The sequence below is a fragment of the Populus trichocarpa genome, chromosome 10 (genome assembly GCF_000002775.5).
Source record: "Populus trichocarpa isolate Nisqually-1 chromosome 10, P.trichocarpa_v4.1, whole genome shotgun sequence".
NCBI classification, from domain to species: domain Eukaryota; kingdom Viridiplantae; phylum Streptophyta; class Magnoliopsida; order Malpighiales; family Salicaceae; genus Populus; species Populus trichocarpa.
Genome location: NC_037294.2, coordinates 12189130 through 12208191, shown reverse-complemented (window position 1 = coordinate 12208191; position 19062 = coordinate 12189130). Strand labels below are relative to the sequence as shown.

At 35.1% G+C, this 19062-nt stretch overlaps 2 protein-coding genes across 2 annotated transcripts; both read right to left on the bottom strand.

Moving 5' to 3' along the window:
• Positions 1-2043: 2043 nt before the first annotated feature.
• LOC7462633 (protein CHROMATIN REMODELING 19-like) lies at positions 2044-9291 on the bottom strand. Its single transcript, XM_024610898.2, is given in 14 exon segments — positions 2044-2607; positions 2766-2984; positions 3689-3825; positions 3907-3984; positions 5461-5619; positions 5710-5883; positions 6015-6200; positions 6767-6947; positions 7050-7300; positions 7388-7428; positions 7964-8081; positions 8608-8751; positions 8753-8781; positions 8817-9291. Coding segments are annotated over 14 exon segments (2223 nt in total). The 5' UTR covers positions 9166-9291; the 3' UTR covers positions 2044-2450.
• A 2555-nt stretch (positions 9292-11846) lies between these two features.
• LOC7459079 (transcription factor bHLH111) lies at positions 11847-14759 on the bottom strand. The gene is made up of 7 exons (XM_052456200.1): positions 14360-14759; positions 13198-13915; positions 12950-13063; positions 12688-12759; positions 12484-12549; positions 12185-12226; positions 11847-12093 (listed from the first exon to the last, which is right to left on the bottom strand). The coding sequence occupies exons 1-7, from the start codon at positions 14656-14658 to the stop codon at positions 11929-11931; spliced, it is 1476 nt and encodes a 491-aa protein (XP_052312160.1). The 5' UTR covers positions 14659-14759; the 3' UTR covers positions 11847-11928.
• Between the last annotated feature and the right edge of the window lie 4303 nt (positions 14760-19062).

Here is a 19062-nt window from a genome sequence, read left to right as displayed (position 1 = left end):
AAGAAGAGACATCCATGCCGAGACAGGAATCGGGAGAGAAGCACCCTACCGTGAGGGAAAGGATGGTTATTGTCGGGTCCCAAGATAACAACAAAACCTTGATGGAGAGGTAACTTCCTAGCTAGTGGTACTATATTTCAGGGATGTGACAGAGAGGATTTCACGGGCTGGGACTTCTCATCGATAAAACCCGATGCTAAATTATGTCCTACCGGAGAAGGAGAGAGAGGCCGTTGTACACCTGATGATGATGCGAACAAATATCTTGTAAGATGATCTTATGGCCTGCCAGTTAACAACCTTTGTCTGCCTTCTCGGCTTCTCCATGGATTTCCCTGTTTGTCCCCACTGAAAATAACTCGAAAGATTTTATGCTTTAACAATCTACATATACCCTACAAGTCAGCCTATCCATGCTGCATTTCTATGGTACCTGTGGAAAATTCTCAAGGCATTGGCCTTACAACGCCTTGGTTTCTTTCCATTATTGCACCATCATGAACGAGTTTCACAAGTAATTGAGTAGATTATGATTTTATTCCATTGCACACATGCATGGGTACTGTTTATACATAGCAGTTTTTATTTATTTAAAACACTGCTGTTATTAATTAGGGTTATTTAAAACACTACTCGTATTATTAATTACTTTATCACCACTGTTATCGTACCATAGCAAACATGATAATTACAATAATTGCATATTTCATTACCTTCGTAAGTATTGTCACTGCTACCTTAACAACAATTATTGTCATCAAATTAGGGTTATTTTGATTTCTTATTGTTTTGTTTCTTTAATTAAAATAAATATTAAAAATATCAAATTTCATTCTTTTATTTCAAGTTATGATTTCAAACAGGTTCTTCCATTTTCATCTCAAACTTTGTATCCCTCCACAGCCACGACCATTATACCTAATTTACCACTAACATTATCAGTAATTTAATTTGATTTTTATAACAACCACTATTACTATCTCTACCATTATTGTCAACAACTTTATTAGTATCATCACTATCTCTACAATTATTATCAACAACTTTATTACTATCGTTTGATTTCTTATTTTTTTATTTAAAAATAATAATTTCTAAGAAATTTAAATTTCATTTGGATTGTGGGTTTACTATTGCAAACATATTCTTTCATTTTCATTTCAAGCTTGGCATTCCTCGTATCCAAATAACCTCCTCCTTGAGGAATTTAGCAAAACTTCAAATCATATGCTGCAACATGGTATAGAATCTTAGGAGGCAGGGTTAATTAAGGGACTTCACAAATTACCAGGGAGTTGGTAAAATTGAAATACCTCTCTAAAGCTTTAGGAGAATCTAATTGAATTTCAAAAATGAAGAATTGAATGACGGAGGCCAAGTTTAAAGAAAATAATTTAAGTTTAGGGGTTAGTTCAGAGAACCCTCCAAACCTTGAAGGGCTGTGTTATAATATTTTTATCCAATATTTCACGTCTCCTGCCATTTTCAAAAGCCATTCTCTTGTACGTGCGTACGTCTTAGAATTCAGATCCATTCCGTAACGCAAGAAACTCACCATAGATGGATAAACTCCAGATCCATATGAACCCTGCCAAGCAACAGATTGGCTCCTTGCAGGCCGAAGCCGAGATTGGGGGACCGAAACATGAGATTGTGTGCACACAGCAGAGTTGGGTCCTGGGCATGCCTGCACTCCACATCTTACGCTCATCCCCTTTGCCACTAATGTCAATCCCATTCACTTGGCTGTTACCTTTGTAATATACAACACCACGGGATGGCAGAGGCTCTATCAGTTGTCTTGACAGGAAAGAAAACTAAGGAATATAGCTAGCTAATTTTATCCGTACCAAAACTGGAATATAAATTATCTCTTGTTAAGAGCCCGGAATTTCAAAGTAGCATGCTCTCTTTTCCCATCAAGTCGTTATATGAGATCTCCGGCGGTGAGGGAAGATTAGTGAAACCGAAACCAGCATTCAATGGGAGCTTGTGGATTAGTTTGAAACACAATCCATGGGGTCAGCGTTGAAGACTGGTGAGTAAGAGAAATACAAGTGAACAATATAAGCAGACTATCTAAAAGTTGAGTTTGCCAAGAGATCTGTGGCACGTACCCAACAAGGCAACTAGCTTCACAGCATGGCAATGAAGTCATAAGCAACTTGCCTTTGATCAAATCATGTCTTAGTGGTACGTGACTGGATGTAAGAATTGAAGGGCTATTTACACCCATTAAAAATATAAATTATATAAATGAATCCCCCCCTCAGGTCGAGCCTAACTAATATAGCGGATAATATCATAGAAATAACGGGCAAAATTAAGAGTGAAAATCCCCAGATCACAGAAGACTGACGAGCTGTTTATCACTGCATTGCACACATCCCCAAAGCAGGGAGCACGCTCGGAAATGTTCTGGAGCAAGTCTCTGTGATTGCTTAGACTTTCTATACCATCAAAAGTGATGATAATATCTCCCCCATAGTTAACGTGTCTCCCTCATTATTTACCTCCACGCCAGACTCGAGCACTGCAGCATCCAACACTAGCTTCCGTTTTGCTATCTCATAAACATTCTCATCAACCGTGCCCTTGGTCACCAGCCTGCAAAGGATGGAGCAGAGTCAGAATCACACACGCCACATTTTTTGACATAAAAAAAATTAAAATATGTAAAATGGTATGAGGGAAAGAAATGATGCACAGGGTTTGTCCGTAATTGTTTGCTTCATACTGTAATTCTCGGGGGAGTTATTAAGCACCTGTATATGGTGACAGGCTTTGTTTGGCCAATGCGATGACAACGATCTTCTGCCTGCCTATCAATTTGTGGGTTGAAATCCAAATCGTGGATAATTACAGTATCAGCTCCTGTCAAGTTCAAACCCTGACCTCCAGCTCTAGTGGACAGCAAACATGCAGATATGGAGGTGTCATTATTGAAAGCATCCACTATGGCCTGCCTCTCTGTCACCTGAGTACTGTCATTGGATGGAGCAACTGATTAAGCTAAAAGGAATTTCTAGTGGGCATATAAAGAGCAAATTGACAAACCAATGACCAACATTATGGAGCACAATTGAAAACAGAAAATGCTCAAAAGTCCAGGTAGTTCAAAAGGACGATCATTGTGGTTCTAGGATAATAAAAGAAATTTACTAAATGATGTAATAATCTGTGATAGACATAGTTCAATGATGGTAAATTTATTGCTATGATTATCACACCATAATTTGAAAAACTTGCCCAGATGAGTTTTCCACATTGATTTGTTCAAGGGATATAGTAAAAACGTGCGAGTATCCTTAGCTAATACTCTGCAAATGATGAAAAAACAGTGGTTTTGCACGCTAATAAGGGCAAAAAAAAAACCCATCCTTCTCAACAAAGCTCAAAAGAAAAAGGAGAAATTCCTCCAGCTATGATCCCACAGAAGCAGTAATTCAGGAAGAGAAATCATGCCAGTGGTCCAGCACATTGAAATACATAGCTTATTGATGTGTTTTGAATTGTGCTAGCCACAACCATCCATTCGCTTACTACATTAGTCAGCAGAAAACTTCCACCGCATACACTGAAAATCATATTAACATGCCAGATGCAGAAAACAATTGCTCCCAGTGATGATGATGATGATGATGATGATGATGATGATGATGAATGTCAGATAAGTATAGTGGCAAACCTTCCATCAAGTCTTCTATATGTAACCCCAAGTACATCCAAAGTCCACTCTAGGATGTCTAGCATCGAAGTCCACTGGCTAAAAATCAGAACCCGATGCCCACACTTCTTCAGGTCAGGAAGAAGTTCAGCTAATGCCTGCATGTTATATGAACTTCGCAAATTTTAGCTCATAAAAACTCAGTTAACAAAAACCTGGTGAAATTACTCGATCCATACCCGACATTTAGCTGAAAGCATAACATACTTGTCTGAAAGGATTCCTTTTTTCTCATTTATATCATGATAGAGTAAAAGCTGCAAGAAGTTGTTGGAGAAATGGTTAGAATTCCAAAATCAAGATATATAGCCGTGCAAGAGCAAGAAGTTCACAAGAATTTCACCAAAGAACATCTATTTCAAGTCATTATCATAGCAATAAGAGTACAGCTGGGTATGACCCTGATTCAGTAACAGCTGTCAATATGCAATTCACATAACATGGTAAAAGAATTATGCCACACATACTAAGAGTCTCTTGCTAAAGTCACTTACGAATGATGTCTCTTTCACATTGATTTTGCTAAATTGATGGGAAATGATTTTATTATTATGAAAGATTTTTGAAACTCATATGATGGGCTGTTCCCTACCTTCCCCTAGATAACCCTGTCCAAGCTGCTTCAGATTAGGTTACCACTATGGGTGATCCCAATCATGTACCATCATATCCAGGATTAAGATCCAGATTGCAACAGCAGGAGTACTGCATTGTTGGTGGCTATGGTCCTAAATAAGGAAATCTCCAATTTAATCAAAAATTAACTTGGAGTTGAAGGAACAAAACTTGTAAAGACAGACATTCTTAGGCTTGACTATACAAACTGACCTCCCCTAAATAACCTGATTTCAAACTAAAATCCCACAAATTTATTTCAACCGACTCAATCTATATAAGAATGATAAGCCTTGCCTCCAATAACACTGACCTGCATACCTATTTGATAACAGTCCAAGAATTCTCAAAATTGAAATTTGAATGAGGAATAACAACTGCTTCTATACATGATTGTTAGAAAAACTAGGAAGAAATCAGCTAACTCTTATAAATTCATTCCACATTTCATTTTTCTCTCAAATCAAAGAACTGAACTTTCCAAAACTAACAAATCCAAGAACCCTTCCAAATATGATGACCCACAATCAAATTGAAAGAATGTTAGCCCCTATCAAATCCAAAAGTATGATTGAAAAAATCCAGTAAGTGGCCCCTGACTAGACAATCCAAGAAAACTCTCCCCAAAGCCTCAGCAAGCTCAAATCAAATATCTTGGCAGTCTCGAAGACAAAATGGTCACAGCTGCTGAACCAAGCAAAGGAGGCTGGCCATTTCTGTACAAATGCCAGCAGTCAGCATTCGCACTCCACATAAAGCTAAGCATCCACTTGAGTTATTATTAACACTCTCAACCATTTGTACAGAAAACTGATCCAAGTTTTGACAAAGACAAGATTCTCTGATGCTGAACCATGCACAATAAAAGTGCTCGGATCTGACATTCAGTTGCATGCCTCGAGAAAGAACTGTATCTGACGCATCCCCAAAACCAAGGCTACTCAAGGGCCCCGAGCCTACTAGTGCACGGCTTATCCACACCAATAACAATTAACTCATGATATCTCTTTCACGTGCAGTGGAATTGGAAACTCCGAAGTTCACATGCAATGACATGAAATCAAAAACCATGAGCTCTTAGTATATCTTACAGGACCTCTCAGAGAGAGAGAAATTACCCGGTGAATAGAAAAGTCGTTGTAGCTTTTTAGTTCCTCTATTACCCTTTCCAAGGTACATTCAAAGCCAAATGCACCCATTGGATGTAACTTTTTGGCAAAACGAATGACATCCTCATCACTGTAAATTCGCCTCACCAATAATGGATGATTGGCAATCTGAAATAAACATGGAAAACATGATCGACTAGAATGATAACAGAGAAATAGAATAAATTGACAAAAAAAAATTAAGAGAAATGGCAGTACCTTGCGGAACTGAACAAAATAATTTGAGATCTGCCGCCGAGGAAGAACTCCAGTGATAGTATTTGGGTCACCATCTGAAACCTTTGCAATACGAGCATGCGAAACTGCACGATATTCCTCTATTGCTTCTTTGTAAGCATACTCCTGATGCTTTTCCATTGAAACATACTCAACCTACGAAAGTCTTATTTAGCCCTTCTATTCTTCATAAAAAAACTTAAAAGGCTGGAAATTTCATTGTAAAATCTCAACAGAATAATTGGAGAACAGAAGATCCAAGTTGAAATTTTATGATTTCAGCATACCCGCTGTATCTTTGGAACTAGTTGTTGCATGACATCAGATTTTAAACGCCTCAAGATGAATGGTCCCAAAATAGACTTCATACGACCAATTAAATCTCCATCTTCTGCATTCAATAGCTTTTTCAAGTCCTCGTCCTCGGTAGCAAAAAGATCAGGCATCATAAACTCCAACAATGACCATAGCTCCTGCAAAGATTAACATGAGTCAAGGCAAAGCACATAACTATAGCAGAAATATGAGCATATATAAAAGATAATATCTTCAAACTGTCAATTCATATAAATTTTAATGTTTAAGGAAATCTGGTATCAAAAATAAAATCAGCACAAGTGCTACTACCTACATGAAGAATAACTGATGAACTGCGTACAATATAACATAGAAATTCTGCCTCAAATAAAGTAGTAGCAATAAATTCCTAGAATTTTCTCTAACATACATGTCAACTCTGTAAAAATCTTTTTTCCTTGCTTCTTGATTTATGGGTACAGGAATTCAACCACCAAGAAATTATAGGAACAAGATCGTAAAAGAATAATCATATTCCAACAGAATTTTACATTTCACCTGTTAATTTGAGCTTTTCAAGGAGTATAAACTGTTTTTAGACATCACAAAAACTTCATTATAAGAGCGCAAAAAAAAGAAACCATTTGTCCTTTCTAACATGAAGCTAAATAAATACAATGACAGTAATTAATAGAAAAGTAAGAAGTTTAGAGGGAAAAAAAAGGTCATTCAATATCAATACATGTAAATCATTCTGCAGAGGCGTCCCAGTGAGCATCAAACGCTGGTTTGCATTCCTTGCAACTGACATCAGGTTTTTCCACCTATAGCTGTTCTTATCCTTCAAAGCATGAGCCTCATCCATTATAACACAGCTCCATTGCCAACGTTTCAGAATTTTACGATCATCTTTCTGCTGAGCACTGTACAATCAATGATGAGTAATGTATGTGCGTTACATATATACATATTTTGGGGGGAAATAAAAGTACACAGATAATGACCTGTTTCAGAATAAGACACACCTATGCCGCTCAAAAAGTGAGTAACAGACAAGGAGCACATTAAAAGGAGGTGGCAACCCAGCTTTGGCCAATGAACCCAACTCTTTTGAATAGGCAGATCTGGTAGCCCCATGATACTGGAGTACAGAAAATGATGGACACCACTTTTTCAGTTCTCTTTCCCAGTTTTCCAACAGGGAGGCAGGACACACAATTAAATGTGGACCAGGGTCATTGTGTAAGTATTTCAACAACGTCAAGTATGTAATTGCCTGTCACACAAGATCAATCTTACATTGCAATTACAAAAAGGTTAACCCAATTATCACTGAAAAGGAAAAAAGACACATTGCAGGTACCTGAATGGTCTTCCCAAGACCCATCTCATCTGCCAATATGGCTGCATGGATACAAATGTGAGTGATTATTGATCAGGGATCTTTCCAGAGCACATACAATCCAATATCCATGATAAAAAAAAAATGACACCCTAAACTGCAGCTAGAGAACATGCATTTGATGGAATAGAAATACATCAGCAGTATCCAAGAATAAATTAACTTCCTTCACTATGCTTGGACCATTCAGGTTTCACTGCTAATAACAAACGAGTCTCCTGACCAATCCATTCATGTTAGAATTTCATGGTCCTGGTTGGTATATTTTATCTCCTTCGAAAAAATGCTGCCAAAAGGTGCAGTGTAATTTCAAAAGTCCAGGGGATTCGACAAATCTCAATGTAGAGTAATTTACCCACAACAAAAGGTACAAGAATACTTCAAACTATTCTCATAGTTTTGCCGATTGATTACCATTGTTAGCAATCTTGGATTATGAACTATAATGTCACAAAGCAATTAAACTATAGAATTTAGGGCTCCTGAAAGTAGATATGTAACAACACAATGATGATGACAAAGGAATGGTAGAATTACCTCCTCCAATGCCCTTTCGGTGCAGCAGAAGAAGAAAATTGACACCAACCAGCTGGTATGGCTTGAGGACAGGCTGGAAATCTGAATCCGCCACTGCACACGCTGCATCGATATCATCCTGCAATAATAAAACAGAATCCTTAAGACCGGACCAATCTAAGTGATAACTCTACGTTTACTGTTTGAAGGCAAGGAAATCAAAATTATGGATCATTTTCTTTTAGTAAGGGATCACAGAATGCACATGCACACGCATGCATACCACAGACCCATAGATGTAGGTAGTTAGCTTATTTGAAGTAAAATCTTGACTGCCTATTAAATAGAGAAAGATCACCATTCTGTTAGTTAAGCTAAATAATCCAATTTTTGAACAAAAAAATAAAATAATGCAAATCAGTTATAATTTCATTCAAAAGAGAACATATAAAAATACATCGCCACCCTTTTCTGGAAGGGATAACCAATACTCCTTCAATTTAAAGGACCTAAAAGACAATTATTGCAGAATAAAAAGAAAACTACATATCTATAAAAGAGAGAAGAAGAAAAAGGAAACTACATGCAACCTTGATACAACTAAAAATGAACAGAATTTCAGCTTTTTCAAAACGAATTGCTCCAAAATGAAAACAAGGGAGTACCTGAGTAACAATCTTGACTGAAGAAGCCTCCACCTCGGCGTACCGGTCGCACGAGGTCACTCCAGAGCCGTACAGCTCCCTCTTCAACTCCACCGATATTTTAGAGCATTTCTGCAATGCTTTGCCCACCAAATCATCATCTTCCACCGCCAATTCCTCCTCCTCCCACTCCTCGTCGCTCGATTTTATATCATAAACCTCCGCCAAATCCCCGCCGCGCTCTCGCTCGTCCACCTCTTCATCCTCATCATCATCATCGACCACGAATCGACGACCACGATTCACCGCTGATGGCCTCGTAGTCTCCTCCTCCTCCTCCACGTCATCGTCCTCCAAATTGAAATGCTCGGTGACTTGGACACAATCGTCGACAACGCTGCTAAATGAATTTTGTTGTGGTTTTTTGAAAGCGAAGGATTCTAAAGGAGGACGAAAAGAAGCGGAAGAAGACGAATTGGATTTGTGTTTGCCGTTTTGTGTGGTTGTGAGAATGCGAGAGGGCTTGAAGGAGTGGTTAGCCCACTCGTCGTCTGAAATTTCGTCGAAATCGCGCTTCATTGCGGAGAGAGGAGGATAACAAACCCTAGATTATTCTTATTATTATTAATTTGGGTGCTTCAACTTTGTTGGGAGTAGAGAAGAAGCGCCATTTGTAGTTAGGCAAGTCCGAGCGAATAAAAATAAAAAGAAAAAAAAGGCGGTATATGAAAGTGACGAGAGCGGACTTGGGGATATATTCGTTTTTTTTTTTTTCCAATTTTTTGCCTAAATGTTTTTCAAAAAAAAAAAAGACATGATAAGTATGTGTACTTTAAAAACTTTTTTAAATAAATATATGAAAAAAAAAAAATTTTCAGATTAATGTGTAGATTTAAAGTTATAACAGTCTAGTAAATTTTGGAAATATATTATGTACATGAAAACAATGGGTTATATCATTCAAGTGATGAAGTGCTAATATATTCTTTATATTTAAAGTATTTTTTCTTATTTTTTTAACTAATAAGTACAACTTTTTTATAGTATTTTTAATGAAATAGAAATAGAACTAATTTTTTTTAGTTACATTACCACAAATACAAATTATTATTATAAATTATAGTTTTATTTTTCTAAAGCTAGATGGGAAGATGTCATATGCAAAAAATATTGACCTGTCTTTGAAAATGGCCTTTCTTTTTTTTTCTTTTTTTTTAGTTTAACGTGGGTGTCAGGATCAACTTGCGCGTACCTCGACTAATCCCACGGGCCCTGAAATTAACGACCATGTAAGCCTCCAGTGGCCATCATATGAGCAACCACAGGGTTCGAACCTGAAACCACAGAGGGAACAAATCTCTTGATCCTAAATTTTTATTATTGGACCACCACCTAAATGGTTAAAATGATCTTTCTTTCTTTAGCGAGCGGTTATCATGTGTCTGGCAACAAATCATTTATTTTATACAACTAGATGCAGTTACTTCTGAAGCTCTGCGAGGTTGCTTTAGTTATATATATGGTTGGAAATGGACTCACCATTTCATTTTGGGGTGATAGATTGTTGTTGGGTGAGATTCTACTGAAATTAGCGTTTTCAAAATTACACAAGGTTTCAAGTGTGCCAACAACAACAATCTCATTAATGGGATTACGGGTCAATGGCAACTTTGTGTGGAAATTAAATTTGTGGAGGAATTCATTTTGTTTTTTATTTAGAAATATATTAAAATAATAATTTTTTATTTTTTAAAAATTATTTTTGATATTAACACATCAAAATGATATAAAACTATTAAAAAATTATTAATTTAAAGTAAATAAACAAAATTTAATTTTTTTTAAAAATATTTTTAAAACTTAAAAACAAACAAAATCTAACTTGTTGTTGGCTTGTTAAGCGTATTTCTCCGACACAAATAATTAATGATCTGCAAATTAGTGATGACCAAATTCAAAGATGGACAAATAATAAAAAAAAAACTATGACTGTTTGTATGGTTTTTGGTAACATGTTGGAGGCCTTTCTTTTGTTACTTTTCATGATGGGCATCATCGAATTAATGAATGGCTAGCATGAGTTTAATAATACCTTTGATTATTATTAAAAAAAAAAAAAAAAAAAAAAACATTACCATTACTATCACCACAGTACTATCCCCTCGTGAAAAGATTACTGTATTTTGTGTTCAACCACAATTATGCAGGTAGAAAATTAAAGTAAGGGTTGCGCAATGGAAGTGCTGAACATAAACGATGGGAAGGTGAGAAGTCTAAACCATTTATTTGGTTATTCCAAAAAATGACAAACTAGCTAGATCACCGTTTCAATGTATACAATGCATCAATTAATTAATTAACAGGGGGGATTTTATATAAAGAAAGAAAACAATTATATATTTTTTATACCCTCAGTGAAAATATTCAAATTATCTTTTGTGAGATTCAATGTAATATTTTCTTTCATCATTTATATTTTTCTCCTTCCAAAGAGCCTGTATAGAATGACAGTTAGTAGTTTGGAGTGATATAAAATTTCTCAATAAATATATTTTTATTCACAAGGTTTCATGGACATGATCTTTATTTTTTAAAAGCGCTATAAGTTTTTTTATTTGTTTATTTCTTTTAATTTTCTTAAATGAATTGTATTTTTCTTGTTTAAATTTCTTCATAAGTAAAAATCTACATAAAAACATCTTTTGATTGAATTTTAAGTAAAGTCAGCTTTGTATATTTCAGTATTATTAAGATTTTATTGATTCAACTTCTTAAAAATGCTTGTAGCGAATATAGCTTCATATATTTTTTTTATTGATAGAATTTCATACTGTTTACATTTTTAACAAGTGCAGATTCTGAAATTAGAAGGAACTTTACCTTCTTAAAAGAGTTTTCCCATCGAAAGAGAATCCTATGGTCGATATAGTCTTTTCCAGATAATTTTTTTTTCATTTGCTTTCAAAATTAATTTATTTAAAATGAATAGTGTGAATTTTTTTAAAAAAAGTTAACGGATAAACCATTTAATTATATCTTGAAGAAAAAAGTTAAAGTTTACGCCTATATATATATATATATATGATACAAAACGCCTGGGGTATTCAAAGAAATTAACAGACCGTATGAACTTTCAAGGGAGAAAATGAAATTAAACCTAAATAGCGCATATGCCAAATATTGCTGGGGAAGTCATGGCATCCGAAGCCATAGATATATATATATATATATATGCACGTTTTCTTGATCAGTGGAGCATCTTTTTGGTCTCTTCTAACATATATACTAACTAGAATTTATTTCATAGAGCTGATACACGAAACAGAACAGCGTCAGCTTATTTCACCTATATAGACACTCTCTATAAGTTGGTGTCCAGTAATCTGATCCTGCGTTGTCGTGATAAATTTGAGGGGTACATGAAATAGGAACTAAACAAAGACCTCTGCTTCTGAGATCAATTCTTGCATCTCCCTTGTCTTTTCTATCCAAGCCTGCCCAAGGATCCTGAAATAAAAGCCGAGAATTAATGCGTTTTAGCTCGAAAGTGCTATATATATATATATATATAGTGCGCGTGACCTCTTTAATTGCTTACCTTGTGTGAGTTCGTAGTCTTCATGTAAGGATTGCTGAATAGCTGCAACACAAGGCAAAGAGCTAGCTATCAGGAAATATTTGATGTTTCTTACTCCTTTTACAACTACCACTCGCGCTCCCTTTTCTTCCATTAGTTTTCTCTTGAAACATGATGGATCTCATAATTCTTACAGTAAAAAGTCGTCATTAATTAATATTTCCCTTGATATCTATTGTTAACCTTGTACACCATATATATATATTTACATCCCAATATTGATTAGACGATGGGTATATCAAGTTGATTTAATATATCACCTGCACTTGCTCTTGCAAGTATTTAATGTATTGAATTGCTTCATATAGCACCGAGGCTGTATCAGTCTGAAATTTAACCAAAAAGAAAAAAATTAATTATAAAAAGTAGGTAGCACAGTTAACGCGAGAGATATATAAAGAAAAATATTGCTTGTTTTGTTGAAAATAATTAAGTTATTCATAATGCTCATCGTGCTTAATTACCCTCCCAAATGGCGAAACAATTTGTTGAAGGGCCGTGACTCTTTCCGAAAGCTTCACTTTTGGTGCTTGAATCTACAAAAATAAAAATAAAAAAGTTTCTCACTATCCATTATCGTTATTGGCTTTCGGTGCGTGCAAACTCTTTTAATTGGATAGTTTTAGCATTCCATCTCTTTATAGCATTCGATCTTTAAAAAGAGACGTGGAAAGAAATAGAGAGAGAAACGGAGTGCCCTTATCATCGCCTGTCCTGTATATGTACCTTTACGGATGAAACTGTAGAGCTCTCATGCTTAGCTTTCTTCGCAGCCGTCTCTGAAGTTTCTTCAGATCTTCTCCTCTTCCTTTCATTTGTTGTTCCATGTCCTTTCCCTGACTGCATGAAGCGTACATACCCAGATAATTATTAGTTGAATATTTTTTGGCAAAGAAACATTTACCATGACCATGAGGAATATATAGAGAAACAGCACTTGCAATATATAAGAGTTAATAATGATAATTTCTCACCGGAGAAGAAGTTTGGAGTCCTTGGTTTCTACTATCAGATAAATTGATCGATTTAAAGCAAGGCTTAGGCACTTGAATATCAATCAGTGGCTTCCTTAATCGATTACTAAACGTTAAGGCATCTGCAAAATTTCTTGCACTTCTGTTTGTAGCATCAGGCATGCCATGGTAGTATTTGCTGTTATCTCCTACCACTGAGCTGTTAAGGCCAATGTGGTATCCAACACCGTTGCTATTAAATGGAGCCGTAGGTCTTTCACGATGCTCATTCTCTACTTTTAGATCATGGCCATAGCATGACTGAAAATCTGAATTTCTGCTTTCTCCCATCAAACATGGTGTGGAATTGCTGTAAGTCTGATGCTGGCCGGAGTAATCATGATTTACAGAAGGGCTCAACGATATGTTGCATGTCAGTGAATCGAATAGTTGACGTCTTACTTCCGGGTTTGGCGGGGCAATAGACAATTGGCTGACCAACTTGTTGAACCTTCCACCTCCAATCAAGCTCTCACTGAAACCGTTTAGATGCTTTTCAAAGTTGTTAAGGGATGCTGGGTTCGTGAATTCCCAATCGCTGTCCATTCTCTTGAAGTAATCACAAGCTGGTCCAAATATCCCAGATGACATAGTACTAGAAGTCTTGGATGACAAAGCGTCGAGTAAGTTTTCTCCAACATCTTGACTGTTGTCCAACTCTTCATTGCTCCCAACTCCTCTATTAGGGTTTAAAATAAATCAAAGCATTAAAATTAAGGTATTCCACAAGGAAAGCATGCAGATAAACTTTACCTTTCTTTTTGACAAAAAAGAAATGAAACATATATTAGGATGTAGGATGGAAATTCTTGTAATATGAAGTTTAATTGTCATTTCAAAAACATCAAATGATCAAACACGCAAAAAGAAAAAGAAACTTGAAAAAATATATATAAATAGAGCTTAATTTCACTACGAACCTCTCTCTCTTTAGTACACGTACCCACTCGTATATCCATTAATATATATATAGCACTAGTTTCTCCCATTTCTTTTGCTAAAAGATTCTTCTCACCTCTCATCTTATTCAAATATATTTCGAGCACGAAATATAAATCAAGATTACAAATGATACTATGTGTGTACGTAGTATTTTATTTTTGGTGCTATGAAATTAACTTACAGTAGAATTTGGCTCCAGAGATGGCTATAAGCATGCTCGCCCATCAATTCGGTTGATGAAGCGGGCTCGACGAGTTGGCGAGCGGACTCGACGGTTAGTCCAGAGTGATTAGAAGCATTAGTAAAGGATGTAGACATAGAAAGATCCTCTTCGCAAGAGGAGTTAGAACTGGGGTTTGACTGGTGCCATGGACTGGTATTGGTCAACGAAGAGAGTGAATTTGCATGGTGAAGATCCCACCAGTTTAGTGGGATAGAGGGAGAGATTGCCACAGAGCTCTCGGTGCATTCTTGAGCCATATTAATCTCTAAGAGAGAAAATATAGCCTTCTATTTTTTTCCTCCTGTTGTTGGAGGTGTGAATTTAAGGAAGAGAAATCACATTAATTTCCATTGGTGGTGACGTACGATTTATAGGTTATACATCAATTATAGAGGAGACTTTAAAATATGCAACCCCAGTTTCTCCCACTATGTTTGTGGGCAATTATTATATTGAGGGCTGGGCCATGAAGAGTTTGGCTCAAGGTTGCTAATGTAGGGTTGTTGGACAAGTTTGGTTTAGGCTTTATTGTTTTATTGGACAGTATTCTGAGCCTCTCTCTCTCTCTCTCTCTCTCTCTCTCTCCGCGTGAGATTTAACCAATTTTCGTATGGATAAGGTGCATGGCACTACTGGTTCATCAGAAAAGGGAGGTACTGCGCAATATGCTTTTCTTTCAAAAATTTATACAAGGGAAATACCAATTGATCTCCATAAATAAATCTCCCCAATAATAACTCCATCTTGATAATGGGTTGGTGTTCTATAGTTAGAGAGAGAGAAATGGCCACGTATCCCACAATGAACGGATGAAAGGAAGGAAAACTTGACTTGAACCTGGATTTAGTAGTGAAAACAATACGCTAAAGCCTGCATTAAAAACCCGAACCATTAGGGCTCTTAAAAATATATACAAGTACATGGAGAATTAATGGGGATCGGAGGGTGGTCTCTGTGAAATTAAGGCGCCCCTGTGTTGGACGCTATTTATCATTTGCTTCGATTTTGCACGCCACAACACAAAAAATGAAGTCCCTTACTACGTACCAGTACTGTGATTTCTTTATATATATACATCAACTATTTTTCTTCATGGTATATTTCGTTTTGTTCTTTTTTTTTCCCCTCTTGTTCTTCCCCCTTCAAGACGCAATTATATATGAATTATAGGTATTGATAATCTTTAATTACTCGGTCTCTAGGCAAGCTTTAAACATTTCAGGTTCTGTGATTCATGATATATATTACTGATTTACAATTCCTTTGATAATGGCAGTCGGGAATTGTTAATTTTCACCTTAATAACATCTTCGACCCCTGAATAGCCAGTTGCTTGATACATTAGTACTATACATGGAGAAGATACAATTAGGAAATATCCGGCTTTGTCTAGGGATATACAGCAACAGGGCTAGCTATCTGGCATTTCAGATCAGTTGCCCTGCAGCCATATTGAATGTAACTATCATTTTACCAGAAAAATAGAAACAATTGCATTTCAATTATAGTTGTTGCTGCAGACCGGATCGATGGTAGGGCGAATGCGCAAAGCACTAACTAGAAAGGATTTCACCTTTGTCCTTCTGCGCCATTATTCAAAGCCATTTTCCTGTTTCACTTTTACACACAGGAGACTCCACGTTAAACACGGGAATGGAGATGTTCTCCTGAGCAAGTATTTTTTTTCTGTGTTTCCGTGTGCTTTGCACGTGCATGTGCGTGCACGTCTCCATTTGTAATCTTAACACCCTTGTACCCTTTACGTTTTTAATCGTGGTTGAGCTAAATTGAGTCTGCATATTCTGACTTCTATTCACTAAAAGAAAGCTAGTTCTGATATGGAAATCCATCAAAGAAATTAATGGGGTTGTTTTCAAGTAGGAAGGGGTTCTTTTTAAAAACATTATCGATTTTAAAGATTTGGAAACCTAAAGACATAAAAAGGTGGAATTATAGTGGAGTTCCATGAGGATATTCCACTTCCTCGAGTTGTAGGTATCGCTTATTCTCCATGGTTTGATTTTGTTTCTAAAATTGTTTTTTTGTTGATTTGGCACCCAGATCTTGAATGAAGAAGAAGAGCTCAAATGTTTTTTTTTTTTTTTTTTTATGATCTTCTGGACTTGCCTGTAGTCATGTTCATTCGTGATAAACATTTGTCATGAAAAATAAAATCGAGACGAGAGAGAAGTTAAAAGGTCTCACACAATCCAAATGAAATGGTTCATCCAAATCATGAAGACAGAGTGCTCTAATTCCTTTCTTCACCGAGATTCCTGCTCTCTCCTTCTTCCTCTTTCTGTCTCTCTTTTTATTTTATTTTTTTAGAAGTGTGATTATAATTATTTTTTAAAATATTTTTTATTTAAAAATATATTAAAATAATTTTTTTATTTTTAAAAAATTATTTTTGATATCAGCACATCAAAATAATCTAAAAACACTAAAAAAATATTAATTTAAAGCAAAGAAAAAAAATATAAAAAATTAATTTTTTACAAAAATACTTTTAAAACACAAAAATAAACAGGGTTTTACTTCCTCGATCCTTACCCTACTTCCTCGCTCCCTCTCTCCCCCCTCTCTTTATAATTAGAGAAGTCTTTTTGTTTCCATCTACTGATATTGATTTATTATTCTTATTTTGCTTTTTTTTCTTTGTCAATGATTTCGATTTCTGTTTGGTTAGTAAGAAAATGTAGGGAACATTAGTGAATTTTCATTTGAGATCTTGAATTTCATTGCTTTACTGGCTTTAAAAAAAAACTTTTGGATTTGTCTGGTTTTGAACACCAAATGTCTTCCTATATTGATAAACAAAAAATCTGAAAACAAGATAACTTTTGATTTATGCTTTTTAATTTTAATGAATTATGAGGTTGGCTGCGCAATTCGTTACTTTTTTTTTTTTATCAATGAATAAAGTTTGACCATTTATCTGTTGGAATTCTTACTTTGCAAAAAGTACTTTTAAAGAGGATTTCTTAGCCCAGTACTTGGAATGGTATTACTGTCATTTCCATTCAACTGAAAAGAAAAAGGAAGAAAAAACAGAGAGTAAAAAGGGAAGAAAAGGTTGTAATACTAATACTGTAATCATATACATTAATTAACTGAAATATAATGATAATCTTATAAATAATTTAATATTTTTTATTAATATTTTTATGTAAAGATGTGAATGATTATTAACTTATAAATTTCAAAATGTTAAGCATAATTTTTGAAAAAATAATCAAACTATAAAAACACTAAATAATTATATATATGATTTTATAATACAAATCGCTATCGAATCAAAGTAGGGCTCCTTTTTTACATTATGTGAGGTAGCCTAGAGGCCATTCATAATTTGATATCAGTTTTGGTAGATTTATATGGTCGTTAATTTTAGGGACCATGAGATTAGTTGAGGTACGCGCAAATTGATCCGGACACCTATATTAATAAATAGTTGTGTTATTGTTGTCTTATCCTTTGTACATTTTTATTGTGTTATCCTTTATTTTATTTTAGGTTTTAATTTGACTGGAAAACACCCTGAAAATCATTGCCTGATAATTTATGTGGCAATGGCTTTTTTTCTTTTTTTTTCCTGGATGGAAAGTAGGCACAAGTTGCAATCATCAATTGCAAGTGGGTAGGCAGCCAAGTGATTATATGTATTCCTTATTTTAAGGAAAAGTGACAGGTCAATGTGGCATGGCCACATATTGAAAATGCTCGCAAAACTGCCTTCCATAAAGCAGTTAAACGTCCATAGCCTCTTATTAATTAAATCCAATCACTTTTACTGCTAACTATTGCTTTTGCTTGGCGTACGTACATAACTTGGTGAACCGTGGTGTTCTTGGTGGATGTTGATGTTTATGAGAGTGGGGTAGAAATAGTTTTTTTTTTAATATTTTATATTAAAATAATATTTTTTTATTTTAAAAAAAATATTTTTGATATTAGTATATTAAAATAATTTAAAAACACTAAAAAAAAATTAAATTTTAAGTAAAAAAATCAATTTTTTTAAATACTTTTTAAATACAAAAATAAATTATATTTATTAGACTATGGGACTCTACATCAAGCTCCACTTCGAATTTTTATACTTAAAATTATTTTGCCACTTTCATCGCCGTTGATTGGCTGCTTGAGGAGGCATTTCTTCATTAAACACCAATACATGCTGGTTTTCCAACGATAAATATTCATCAATGCTAAAGTTTGCTTTGCTTTAAAAATCTGTCCGGTTAAATTAAATTATACTCTTCCAATGGTGAGTTAAGGATGTTCTAATTTTTTATTTAATCGAGTTTAGCATGGAATGGTGAGTTAAGGACCACACGATAGGCTGGGCGGTGCTATCGATTTCCTAGCTAATTACTTTTCCCCTGAAGAGGTGCTATGTAATTAGATAATAATCATGCTGTTTAGAAAGGTGTATTTAATTATTATAATTGTTTTTGACAAAAAATAAATAAATAAAGTAATACTTAACTAATCGATTTGTTAGTTTTGGCTGATCTGTTGGCATAGGTCGTACAGTTAAATAAATTAAATCTTTATAGTTTACATTATTGTTTATGAAAATCAATTAATCGGACAAAGAATAATAACATTCGAGGCATGAAAAAGGAGACATAATTTGTCTGTAACGAATGAGAAAC